The 13,858-nt window shown below is 40.5% G+C and overlaps 1 protein-coding gene across 2 annotated transcripts in view; it reads left to right on the top strand.

The window, feature by feature from the left end:
• Positions 1-13,858, top strand: part of LOC126424930 (protein PALS1) — a 795,237-nt gene that overhangs the window by 767,982 nt on the left and 13,397 nt on the right. For both annotated transcript variants that reach the window (XM_050087777.1, XM_050087776.1), the window contains exons 12-13: positions 4,644-4,957; positions 10,593-10,789. In XM_050087777.1, coding sequence (XP_049943734.1) covers positions 4,644-4,957; positions 10,593-10,775 — 497 coding nt within the window. In that variant the 3' untranslated portion in view covers positions 10,776-10,789. The remainder of the gene's footprint in view (positions 1-4,643; positions 4,958-10,592; positions 10,790-13,858) is intronic.

Raw genomic sequence — 13,858 nt, 5'->3', positions numbered from 1 at the left:
TTAAAAATGGAGAAATATCAATTGAAGACCAGCCCCATTCGGAACGCCCCTCAATGTCAATAAGTGATGAAAACGTTGACAAAATCAATGCCCTCATTCGTGAAGACCGGTGCTGAACCATTGATCAACTTTGCAGGATGTCTGGAATATCATGGAGTTCAATTCAGAGGATTGAGGGAGAGTATTTGGAAGAAAAGGTTACATCTTCGGTGCACTGACCGACTGGTTCTTCCATCATGACAACGTGCCAGCCCACACTGCCGTCTCTGTAAAGCAGTTCTTGACCAAAAAACGGTGTGACACTGGTTGTGCAAACCCCCCCCCCCCCCCCCCCTCTCCGCTCCTCTTACTCACTAAATCTGGCTCCTATAATTTCTTCTTGTTCCCCAGAATCAAAAGGGAGGTGAATGGAAAGCATTTTGCCACTGTGGAGCTGGTAAAACAAAAATCACTGGAAGGTATAAAGAACATCATGATAAGTGAATTTAAAAACTGTTTTGAACAATGGAAGGATCTATTGAAGAAGTGTGTTTTGGTCAATGGAGAATACTTTGAAGGTGATCAAAATATGGTGTAAAAATATTAAAAAATGAAGATGTTATGACAAATTTCCCTCCCCCCCCCCCCCCCCTCCTGTACACCCTCATATTCTTAGAATCATCATTTAAACCCAGTTCTCAAAATTTTGTAAGTAGGCTTTCTTGGGATAGTGTACATCAGTCTTCAAGAGTCTGCCAATTCACTTTCTTCAGCATCTGGGATACTCTCCTATGGGTCAAACAAACCGGTGACCATTTGTGCTGCCTTCTCTGTATACATTCAACATCCCCTGTTAGTCCTATTTGATGCTGGTCCGACACACTTGAGCAACATTTCAGAATGGTGTGCACAAGTGATTTGTAAGCAGTCTCCTTTGTAGACTCATTGCAATCCCCAGTATTCTAGCAATAAACTGACGTCTACCACCTGCTTTACCCGCGACTGAACCTATGTGATCATTCCATTTCATATCCCTATAAAGTGTTACATCCCGGTATTTGTGTGAGTTGGTAGGCTCCACCTGTGATTCACTGATATTATACTCATAGGATACTATGTTTTTTCATTTTGTGAAGATCACAAGTTTACATTTCTGAACATTTAAAGCAGGTTGCCAATCTTTGCACCACTTTGAAATCTCCTCAAGATATGACTGAATATTTATGCCTCTTATTTAAGACAGTACTTCACTATAGATAAGTGTGTCATCTGCAGAAAGTCTGAGGTTACTATTAATACTGTCCGCAAGATCGTTAATGTACAACAATAATAGCAAGTGTCCCAACACACTTTCCTTGGGCATACCTGAAGTTACTTCTATATGTGACGATGACTCTCCATGTAAGATAACATGCTGCTTCCTCCCTACCAAGAAATCCTCAATCCAGTCACATATTTTGTCTGATACCCCATTGATTGTACTTTTGGCAATTAGTGTGGATGTGGTACTGAGTCAAACACTTTTCATAAATCAAGATATACTGCATCTCCCAGACAGCCTCAATGTGAAGATTTTAGTATGTTGTGAGAAAAGTGTGAGTTGGGTTTCACATGATTGAATTTTTGGAATCTATGCTGGATGGTATGGAGGAGATAGTTCTATTCAAGATATTTCATTACTTTTTAGCTCACAGTATGTTCTAAGATTCTGAGGGCAGCATTGCCACCTGCCTTGTGGTGCAATTCTGCCAGCTGCTTATCTGAGTACATGCTGAATGCCAAACAAAACATTTGGTGCACTGTTTGCTTCGTAATTAACTGTCTTACTAATATCTTCTGGCAAGGCATCTACCTGCAAGAAGAAGAATGTTCTGGTGACCTACTGTTTTGTGGACCATACTTTGGAAACCACATGTTGTCATGAACTGTTTTTATTGTCTACATTTGGGGTATTCTGTACGTACCTGTAATTATGCCCTCTATTTTTGAAATACCCTGTATAAAACCTCCCACTGTTTGAGAGTATTAACCCTCCACCACTGAGTGGATTTGTCAGTCAATATGGTGTACAATATACACAGCTCATAGGGTAATTGGTCGCACTGTCTTTTAGTGGACAGTTTCCTTTTCCAAGCCATATTTCAATCGTGTACTTTCCACTTGGTGTATATCAGCCAGATAATATAGTTAAACAGTCCGAGCCACAGTCCAACATGTGTACATTGCCTTAACGCTCAGAGTTCCTAGTAGCAATTTGATAAAAATTACAGAAGCTTCTGATCTGGCTGCGAACTGCCGGTTCTGCTTCTATCGGTCTCCTCTGTATTGTCAACACAGCCCACACATTAAGAGTGGTGCCTTTGCAGACTGACATCTCTGTAGCATTGGTAACTGTCCTACTACATAGATTTAAATGATTAATGGAAAATCTCATATAAAGATGTGAAACAAATACTAACAAAGAGATAGAGGGGCTGGCCCGTACTTACCTCAGCTCAGTACAGCCGATAGATACACAAAAAACAGTACCAAAAATTTACGTTCCTAGCTTTCGGAACAAATGTTCCTTCATCAGGGAGGAGAGAGGGGAAAGAAAGGGAAGAAGGGAAAGTAGATTCAGTTACTCACAACCCAGGTTATGAAGTTACTGTAAGAAAGAAGAATATCTTTGGCTTCCCTCTGACAACCATGCCTCAATCCTTGCTACCCTCCCTGTTTTCCTTTCCCTGTTGCTTCATAACCTGGGTTGTGAGTAACTGAATCTACTTTCCCTTCTTCCCTTTCTTTCCCCTCTCTCCTCCCTGATGAAGGAACATTTGTTCCCAAAGCTAGGAACGTAAATTTTTTGTACTGTTTTTTGTGTGTCTATTGGCTGTACTGAGCTGAGGTAAGTACTGGCCAGCCCCTCTATCTCTTTGTTAGTACTTGTTTCTACTACATAGATTGTCATTGGCTGGATGTCTTCTGCCAGAAATCCTGTGAACATCTATCATTTCACAGTTAGCATTTGAAATGCTGTTATCTTCATGGGATATGAGACAAATCACAGTGAGAGGTTGCTTTTTTTTTTGACGTTTCAAGAGGTGAGAGAAGAGATACATTATGGGGGGAGGGAATCCTACAGCTGACAGAAATAACATCCAGTTACCCGAATTAATAGTGTAGCTTGCTGTAGCACTTACACAAATGGCAGAAACACAAAATTTTGCTATAGATTTTGTCATAGTGATATTCCCAGCACTCATACCATAAATTCTGAATACAATAAAAGTGCGTAATATTCAGTCGAGTGAGATGTAAAAATGCATAAAAGGACATCTAACATTTCCTTAACCCAGACAAACTGCAGCTGGTAATGAAGTTTGCAGTTACAGGACTAGTGACTGCTATTCATGTACTCTTGTCTTGTTTTGTGGCTCTCGGGATTTGAATTGCAGAATTTGGAACTTCACAGAACCGTTGTACTTGCTTCTTCGTTGGGCACCCTGTAGGTAACTAAGAGACACAGACCATAAACAAATCCCATTAGTCTTGCTGTGTTTACAGTGTGGCTATGCTTGGTCCATTACAACTACCACTTAAAACTTACCTTGGTACCGAGCGAGGTGGCGCAGTGGTTAGCACACTGCACTCACATTTGGGAGGACGACAGTATCTAACCCGAGTCCAGCCATCCCGATTTAGGTTTTCCGTGATTTCCCTGAATTGCTTCAGGCAAATGCCAGGATGGTTCCTTCGAAAGGGCATGGCCGATGTCCTTTCCCTTCCTTCCCTAATCCAGGGGGCAGATGATCTCACTGTTTGGTCCCCTCCCCCCAAACCGATGAACCTTACCGTGGTAGAAACAGTTCACTAATTTACTGTGTAATGCCTTATGTGGTGGTTCTGCATGTAATCTGTAACTTTGGTAGCTAGCAAAACAATAGCTTTTGTTGACAGAATTATATGAACACATGCAGTTTACTCCCTCCCCGTGAAAATGATAAGAAAAAGCATGTTGTTATCGTAACTGAGAAAGCTTACACAGATATAAAAAGTTGAAATGGTTTTCATCTTTCTTGAATACTTAATTTAATCTACAGTCCATTAACATTGTAAACATCATCTTACAATACAAGCCTCGCATTAGTTATCTTTTCCTCATAATCCTTACAGCGTATGCCAAACGCAAAAGGATTTTAAAAGATGCATAAACTGAGGGTCCAGTTCTGAAATTTGACGAGTGCATGTGTATCCTGCGAGGAAGCAAAGAATGATCTAGCCAGAGACCCACATTCATTACAAAAAGATAATAAATGTCAAGCCTCATGTTTATGAAGGTAAATTGCCAAAGTTGTTTTATTAAGGGTGACACAGTATTGTTATAGAGTAAGCAGCCTGAATGTTAAATGCAAATTTTGTTACAATCCTGATATTTTTGTAATAGTGTCTTCTGATCCAGTCATTAAAGTTCCAAAAATGTTACTTAAAAACTCATTTCCACTGAGGGATAAATGGGAATCAGAACAATAACTCTTTGTGAGATTAAACAGACAAAAAGGGAGACTAAGCAGGAAGCAGGTGAGAACAATAAGAAGAAATAAACAACTTTGCTCACACATCACACAAAATTCTCTTCATGAAAATGCCTTTTTGAGAGACGAAGATTCTTTCACTCCTCACAGACACAAGTCGCCCACGCAAGGAGGGTGAAGTGGACGGGCAAGATTACCATTTCATCTCGAGGGCGCAGTTCGAAGCGGACATCTTGGCACGTCGTTTCGTGGAGCATGGCGAATACGAGAGAGCGTACTACGGTACGTCGCTGGCAGCCATCCGTGCCGTGGTGGACGCGGGGAAGACGTGTGTTCTGAACCTGCACCCACAGTCACTGCGCATCCTGCGCGCTTCTGACCTCAAGCCCTACGTGGTGTTCGTTGCGCCGCCCTCCCTGGAGAAGCTGCGGCAGAAGAAGGCCCGCGCTGGCGAGGCGTACAAGGTAGGCTGTAAACCACAGTCATGAATTGACCTGTTTGGCTGTAATGCTGATGTGCACCGTTTCTCTCGCATTGTGTCCTAAAAGTTGAAAGATTCTAATTGTAAAAATAATGTCAAAGCTTTAACTGAAAAGAGTGGGAACACAATTCCGTTAATTATTTTACAATGTCACTCGTTACAATTATGGGATCGTCAATTTACGAGCTTATTTCCCTCACTTAAGCCTGCAAGAGCACTACCATTAAGGGTATTTTTAACTCCTTTGTTAGTCAAGCCATTCCAACAGTGTGATCATCACAGATATGATAAAATGTGACTTATTCACATTGAAGTAAACGGCTATACAGTGTTCAAAATTTGCTGAACTGAAAACAATCTTTGCTCACAAAAATTTTCCTTTATTTTATGACCAGTTCTGATCTGTAAGAACATGTCTCTCTCCCTCAAAATCAAAAGTACCAATAAATTTAAACAAAAAGTTTGATAGCATGACAAATGAGGGTATATTGTGTAATACAAACTGAAATGTAACTTATAGAGCTTTTGGTGTAGTGGATTGCTTATCCCAATAATCGAAATAATTACAAGCTCTCAAATTATTCCATTAGTTGTGTAAATGCTGTGGCGTCTATGCCTTTAAAATTGAGGAAGTAGAAGTGATATTGGACATGAAACCAAACCCGTGAACTCTTTGACTAAAACATTCTTTTTCCTGGTCTGTGTATTAACCTCTGCACTAGAAGCTACAATCTTTCATTGTACCTGAATTAATTTGGGGATAGCCTTTATATTTTATAAGGCAATGACTGTGTTAAAACTAGTTACATACTGCCTCTGTTTAAAAGTGTATTCACACTTTTATTTTCTAGCAGGAAAAAAACACTACTACTTTATCCAGTGGGAGTCTTTCAATCTCTGTGTGACTGCTTCAGCTTACATCCACTTGAATCTGATTGCTGTAATTCAGCCTTGGTATACCCCTAAAAGTTTTACTCTTATGCTTACCAATTTTAACTATTCACTGACACTACAGGAAGGGTTGTATCAACATATCCATTTTTCCTTACTAAGGAGGTGCATGGAAGAACCCTGGAGATACTAGAAGATATCAGATAGATTTGGTAAGACAGAGATTTAGGAACCAAGTTTTAAATTGTAAGACATTTTCAGGGGCAGATGTGGACTCTGACCACAGTCTATTGGTTATGAATTGTAGATTAACACTGAAGAAATTGCAAAAAGGTGGGAATTTAAGGCGATGGGACCTGGATAAACTGAAAGAACCAGAGGTTGTACAGGGTTTCAGGGAGAGCATAAGGTAACAATTGACAGGAATGGGGGAAAGAAATACAGTAGAAGAAGAATGGGTAGCTTTGAGGGATGAAATAGTGAAGGCATAGGTAAAAAGATGAGGGCTGGGAGAAACCCTTGGATAACAGAAGAAATATTGAATTTAATTGATGAAAGGAGAAAATATAAAAAAATGCAGTAAATGAAGCAGGCAAAAAGGAATACAAATGTTTCAAAAATGAGATTGACAGGAAGTGCAAAATTGCTACGCAGGGATGGCTAGAGGACGAATGTAAGGATGTAGAGGCTTATCTCACGAGGGGTAAGATAGATACTGCCTACAGGAAAATTTAAGAGACCTTTGGAGAAAAGAGAACCACTTGAATGAATATGAAAAGCTCACGTGGAAACCCAATTCTAAGCAAAGAAGGGAAAGCAGAAAGGTGTAAGGAGTATATAGAGGGTATATACAAGGGCGATGTACTTGAGGACAATATTATGGAAATGGAAGAGGATGTAAATGAAGATGAAATGGGGGATACGATACTGCGTGAAGAGTTTGACAGAGCACTGAAAGACTTAAGTCGAAACAAGGCCCCAGGAGTAGACAACATTCCATTAGAACTACTGACAGCCTTGGAAGAGCCAGTCCTGACAAAACTCTACCATCTGGTGAGCAAGATGTATGAGACAGGCGGAATACCCTCAGACTTCAATAAGAATATAATTATTCCAATCCCAAAGAAAGCAGTTGTTGACAGATGTGAAAATTACCGAACTATCAGTTTAATAAGTCACAGCTGCAAAATACTAATGCGAATTCTTTACAGATGAATGGAAAAACTGATAGAAGCTGACCTCGGGGAAGATCAGTTTGGATTCCGTAGAAATGTTGGAACACGTGAGGCAATACTGACCTTATGACTTATCTTAGAAGAAAGATTAAGGAAAGGCAAACCTACGTTTCTAGCATTTGTAGACTTAGAGAAAGCTTTTGACAAAGTTGACTGGCATACTCTCTTTCAAATTCTGAAGGTGGCAGAGGTAAAATACAGGGAGCGAAAGGCTATTTACAATTTGTACAGAAAGCAGATGGCAGTTATAAGAGTCGAGGGGCATGAAAGGGAAGCAGTGGTTGGGAAAGGAGTGAGACAGGGTTGTAGCCTCTCCCTGATGTTATTCAATCTGTATATTGAGCAAGCAGTAAAGGAAACAAAAGAAAAGTTTGGAGTAAGTATTAAAATCCATGGAGAAGAAATAAAAACTTTGAGGTTCGCTGATGACATTGTAATTCTGTCAGAGACAGCAAAGGACTTGGAAGAGCAGTTGAACGGAATGGACATTGTCTTGGAAGGAGGGTATAAGATGAACATCAACAATAGCAAAACAAGGATAATGGAATGTAGTCGAATTAAGTCGGGTGATGCTGAGGGAATTAGATTAGGAAATGAGACACTTAAAGTAGTAAAGGAGTTTTGCTATTTGGGGAGCAAAATAACTGATGATGGTCAAAGTAGAGAGGATATCAAATGTAGACTGTCAATGGCAAGGAAAGCGTTTCTGAAGAAGAGAAATTTGTTAACATCGAGTATTGATTTAAATGTCAAGAAGTCATTTCTGAAAGTATTTGTATGGAGTGTAGTCATGTATGGAAGTGAAACGTGGACGATAAATAGTTTAGACAATAAGAGAATAGACGCTTTCGAAATGTGGTGCTACAGAAGAATGTTGAAGATTAGATGGGTAGATCACATAACTAATGAGGAGGTATTGAATAGAATTGGGGAGAAGAGGAGTTTGAGGCACAACTTGACAAGAAGAAGGGATCAGTTGGTAGAACATGTTCTGAGGCATCAAGGGATCACCAATTTAGTATTGGAGGGCAGCGTGGAGGGTAAAAATCGTAGAGGGAGACCAAGAGATGAATACACTAAGCAGATTCAGAAGAATGTAGGCTGCAGTAGGTAGTGGGAGATAAAGAAGCTTGCACAGGATAGAGTAGAATGGAGAGCTGCATCAAACCAGTCTCAGGACTGAAGACCACAACAACAACGAGGAGATGCCATAATTCCCTTTTCTCCCCAATTATATGCAGTACATAATCATAACTTTTTTGACTTAGCATCACACACATAGCATTCTTCTGTGCCACCATGTCACAAAAGCTTCTACTCTATTCTCTCCTCTTTTTGTCTGTACTGATTGTTGTCCATGTTTTATTTCCATATTAAGCTTCCCTCCAAATAAATACTTTAAGTTTTTTTTTATTGCCAATATGCATTTTATATCCCCTCCACTTCGGTCATTGTCACTTGCTCTGCACACCGACCAAAAAAACTCACCAACTGCCTCTAGTGTCTTGTTGGTAATCTAACTCCCTCAGCATTACCTGATTTTGCTTGACTACAACACTTCATGACTGTTAACTGCCATCTAGTTTCTGACAAACTTATAGATAATAATTTGTCCCTCTACATTTTATCCCTGCCGACTTTTGACTTTCAGAGAGTATATTACAGTCAATAGCACCATCAACACTAATGCTATACATGTTAGTTGGTCTGAAGTAAGGCAATCTTCAGAGAAAAGTTGTGGGAACAATATTGTGTCACCTATTTCTGCCTATCTCTGGAATCAAAGCTGATATTCCCCCAGGTCAGCCTCTGCAGGTCATCCCATTCGTCTGTAAATAATTACTGTCAGTGTTTTGCAGCCATTACTTATTAAAAAGATGATTCTCTAATGTTTGCACCTATCAGCATCCGAGTTCTTTGTTACTGGAAGTATTACATTCTTTTGGAAGTGTGGAAGTATTTCCCCTCTCTCGTATATCCTGCGAACCAGTAGAAACAGTTTGGTCATGGCTAGTTAATAATTCTGAGCAAATGGAATTGTAATTCAGTGAAACAAATGAAAAGTAGACAGTGGTGCTCTTACATGAACACTTTAGGTCCATGCAGTTGTATTGTTATAACTGTGTTATTAATAAAAACTGAAAAGCATTGATAGCCTCAGCGTTGAGTGCCTATGAGCTCCTCCTTCCTGCAAGAGGTGAAGTACAAGATTTAATTGTTCACCGTAGGCTTCCAGAGCTGGTGTTGATTCAGTTTAAAATTCTGGCCTGAAAGACTGAGATTGATGTAAAACTATTCTGTCATGTTTCTTTCATTTCCAACTGTGGGAGATATTTTCTGAGGTAAAGTGGCAACCGCATCAGGGGCTCAAAGGGTCCCCAAATTTATAGAGCTGTACAGAGGGCACCAACATTCATCACATGATGCCAACTGTGTGATTACCTCTGGGTGGCACCTTTGTGCTCGATCGTTGTACGGTTGGCAAGGTCGACATCTGTATTTCACTCTTTTCTGTTAAAATTAGTACGATATTTGTCAATCTCTAAGGCCTCTCTACGCATATGGGTATCACTGTGAATTAACTTTGTTAAAACGCCAGTCTCACCGAATTTTATTGCACGGTTTCCTTCTCAGAAGGTGCTATCTGCAGAGGCCAATTCACTATGTCCAAAGTGTAGTTCCTTATATGTTCTGCTAAGTGAACGTTAACACTTTTTTTTGTAGTTCCCACGTATACTTGTACACAACTACGAACAATTTTATATACACCAGGAGACTCTAATGGTTGCCATTCTTAAGCATTTTTTTATTTTCTTACTTGGTCTACAGATCCTTTAAGTCAATACTTGGTCAACACTTTCCATAAGTGGTCTTTTTAATAAAGGGGAGGAAGACTTTCCATTTGGTAGAGTGTTCAAGCCACATCCTTACTGGAGTAGCCATCTTTAAAAAAAAATTTTTTATGGCCGCCGTACGCGATCAGCTCATCTCGTAAATAAACCGGTTCACAAGTTCTATAAGCCCTGTACATCAAGGCTTTGATGACACCACTTTTTATTATTATTATTATTCATTAGAGAGTTATTGGAGATGAAATGTCCGAGAATAGCTTCATATATCGACCACAGCCTCTCGGCCTGAAAGTTATAATGGAAGTACAACGTTTGTTTACCTGATCCAGCCATCTCAATTGGGGTGGGTTTCCATAGTTTTCCCCAAATCACTTAAGGGAAATGCTAAAATGTTTGTTTTCAGCAGAAGCTGACATCTTTGCCTTTCTAATACAAAGTAAATTTGTTTAAGGTATGTGATTAGTATTATTTTCATTCTAGAAATTTACAGTTCCAAGAGGACATTTTTGTTTTTAATAGACTGTCTATAGATTTGTTATGACAGACTGTAATTTTCTGCTGATATACGTATCAAACTGAACAAAAATTAAGTAAATAAATAAACTAACTAACTAACTTATAGTTGCTTCCTCTGATACAGGAGGAGGAGCTGAAGGACATAATTGAGAAAGCACGTGAAATGGAGGACAAGTACGGCCACCTGTTCGACTTGATCATCATCAACAACGACACGGACCGTGCCTTCCAGCAGCTGCTCTCCGAGATCAACAGCCTGGAGCGGGAGCCACAGTGGGTGCCCGCTGCCTGGGTCAAGGGGTCCTGAGCGTCAGCTGCCAGGTGCGGTCACAGCCGTCGAATGAGATGGCATACAGTTAAAAGCAAAAACAAATAGTTTCTTCCTGGACCGTGTCAGCTTTGTGAGTTTTGGTGATTGCTTCTCTGATGAGCACACCTGAGGTTTGGTTCTGAAGAGAGGGTTGTCACGCTTTGTTAGTGGCTGTAAACCCTCCTCCCCCCTCGAATATGACATATATGCCAATCATTTTAATAACATAACAACCACTTTTCGTACAATAATTTATTTAGATCAGTGCCTAGAACATCATTGTAATGTAACTGCAATACATAAATTGAATATCATTTGAGCAAAACATTGAAATTTACATGTCAAGCAATTGACTTAAGAACTACAATAGCAACAATCTTTCAGCAGCACAATTTTCATGATCAAAGTGCAGTCAGCATTTCACTTAGCACTATGATTGCAAACACTGGTCTGCACATGGAACTACACAGGCTTGTGAATAATGGGGAACATTTTTTCAGTCAGTAGATCCTGCCAACTTAAGGGAAAGTCAGACAAATTTTTTTCTTAGCGGAGGCCCTTTCCCTTTCTGTCTTATCTTACTCGATGTCCTGCTTATAATTTTCGAAAAATTGCTTGTTACTTTCGGGGTGCACAGTTTTCGTTCTACTTTATTAATCTACAGACTTTTGTAAACCTTCATTGCCAGTTTTGTAAAGGTCTCATCGCTACTGCTGTGGAGGCCGAGCTGCCCCTATTGTTACAGTAGGCCGAGTTTGTGAGTTCTCGAAACTGCTTCTTGTGCAGTACACTGCTAAGACAATTTCTCACTACCACTATCACACAGCTATCCCAAGGGTTGGGTAACAGGATAGGAGAACAAAGGTTCTACAATACTTCAACAAATTAGTAACAAAGTCACACAAATGAATTAAAAAAGTTTACTTATCTTTGTGACTAGTTGAATAAGGAAGTCTGCAACACTACTTGTAATATAACACAAACAGAGACCCTCAATGGCTAAGAACAAATAATTGTAGATAAACTTAACAGTACACAACAAATGCCATTTACAACAGCTGTCTGTTCAGTTCTAAACAATGTTTCCTGTCTGTCACCCTCAGACAATGATCTGTAACCAACTGGGCGAGAGCTGCTCTTCTATCTTCTGTGTAGGCTTCTGTCCGTTGTCATCCAGTTATTGGCAGATTGTACACGGCTGGCAATTGGCCGAGGCAAAGTCGGTATCTTCGTCCTCGGTGCCGCCCGTCGTGCTGGTTAAACTTGCGCAACTGACGAGTCTCTACAGCCCTGGCACCAGCTCGCATTTTTGTGCCTGTGGCACTTTTGCCCTGGCTGTGTCTTGCTTGTAGACACAGCACAGACATTGGCTGAAATGTATGCATGCATATTGTTTATATTTTTATATATAATGGTTTCACTAAATTGTTGTTTGGGGTAGGGGGTTTTATTCATGACATGACACATTCCCCCCCTCACGAACAGCTGGACATCGTTGTCCAAGGTGAATCATTTGCCCCTCAGAGCCTTTTTAAGGGGACCAAAAATGGCCTAATCACAGGGAGAGAGGTCCGGACTGTATGGAGGGTGGCCAAGAACTTCCCATTTGAGTTTCTGCAGGAGTGCCACGATTGTGATGATCGTATGAGGCTTTACATTGTCGTGGAGCAGAATGACCCCACGGGGGAGATTGCCCGGTCGTTTTGATTTGATCGCTTGGCGAAGGGTGGTCAAGGTTTGCGAGTAACGCTGGGCATTCACTGTTGTCCTGTGCTGCAGGAAGTGAATTAGAAGGGGGCCATCTTGGTCAAAGTAGAGCGACAGCATAACCTCTACGATTCACCTTGGAAGACGACGACATCCAGCTGTGCGTGCTGAACTGGTTAACATCGCATCCTCGGGAATTTTACAGGAGAGTCATTCACTGCCTCGTGTCACAGTAGGACAAGTGTCTCAACAGCCAGTGTCAATACTTCCAAAATACGAGTATTAGGCTTCTGTAATTATGCCTCCAGTTCATTTCTTTTTGAATGCCCCTTACATAAGCTGCATACTGCATTTGTTCCTACAATCTGAGGGTTCTGATAAACAAGTGTGCAGTACTTAACGGTTAACCAACAGGTGCCCAGAGGAGACTCAGTGAAAAGACAGTGCTTCACATCCCCTTACGGCAAACCACATTTTGGTTTTTCCTGAGGTTTCTAAATTACTCGAGGCAAGGGCCTGGAAGGATGGTGTCTTTGAAAGAGAACGGCTGATTTTCTCCCGCCACCGAGCTAATCCTCCATCTTGTAACGACATCGTCGTCAACGGGACATAAAATCCTTTCCTGACCTGTGCCCATATTCTGTGTACCTGTGTTACAACTTGCCTCTCCTGCTACAGCAGAAGTGTTTGGTTACTCTGTGCCGGGTAGGATTTACTCATACAAATGACAACCATCGAGTTACAGTAAAAACTGCTCCTATAATCTGCTGCTCACAGTTTAAGAATCCCCACTCAGAATCGCCACCATTATTCTTCCAAAGTCAGTCTACTTTGTTATTGTTCAAGCCTTTAGAATGTTACGGCAGTGATTTGAATAATTACTTTGCATAACACGACAATATTTCAGATGTTATTTTTGCAATTAACATACGTTCATCTTTGGTTCCAGGTGCCTCGCGCATTTAAGTTCTGCTTCACTTATTACTACTGATGGAGCCCCCACAGTCAGATTAAGCATATTCCCACTTCGTACAATTATACACACTCTTTCTTTCTTTTGTACACATTTGTTCTGTAAATCCCATAATGAAATGAAGTCTTTAAAGATGTGGAATAAGTCACATTACCATGCAGAAGCAGCTATTCCTGGCAAGTATGTTAACAATCTGTTACAATTAATGTTAATCCACTCACACTGAAAACCACAGGGATTACCTCTACGTTACTTCCTATTTGCTGCAAACAGCAATTCATCCAACTCTGTTTATGTAACTTACAGCTCTGTTCACCCATGATCACAATGCACCAAAACCGTGCTCATGTAAGATTTGCTGCTCCTTTTACTGTGAGCACTCAATTTTTACATTTAGAAT

Source organism: Schistocerca serialis, chromosome 10 (assembly GCF_023864345.2).
Source record: "Schistocerca serialis cubense isolate TAMUIC-IGC-003099 chromosome 10, iqSchSeri2.2, whole genome shotgun sequence".
Classification (NCBI taxonomy): Eukaryota; Metazoa; Arthropoda; class Insecta; order Orthoptera; family Acrididae; genus Schistocerca; species Schistocerca serialis.
The sequence above is the reverse complement of the archived record's forward strand: the minus strand, read 5'-3'. Positions and strand labels throughout refer to the sequence as shown.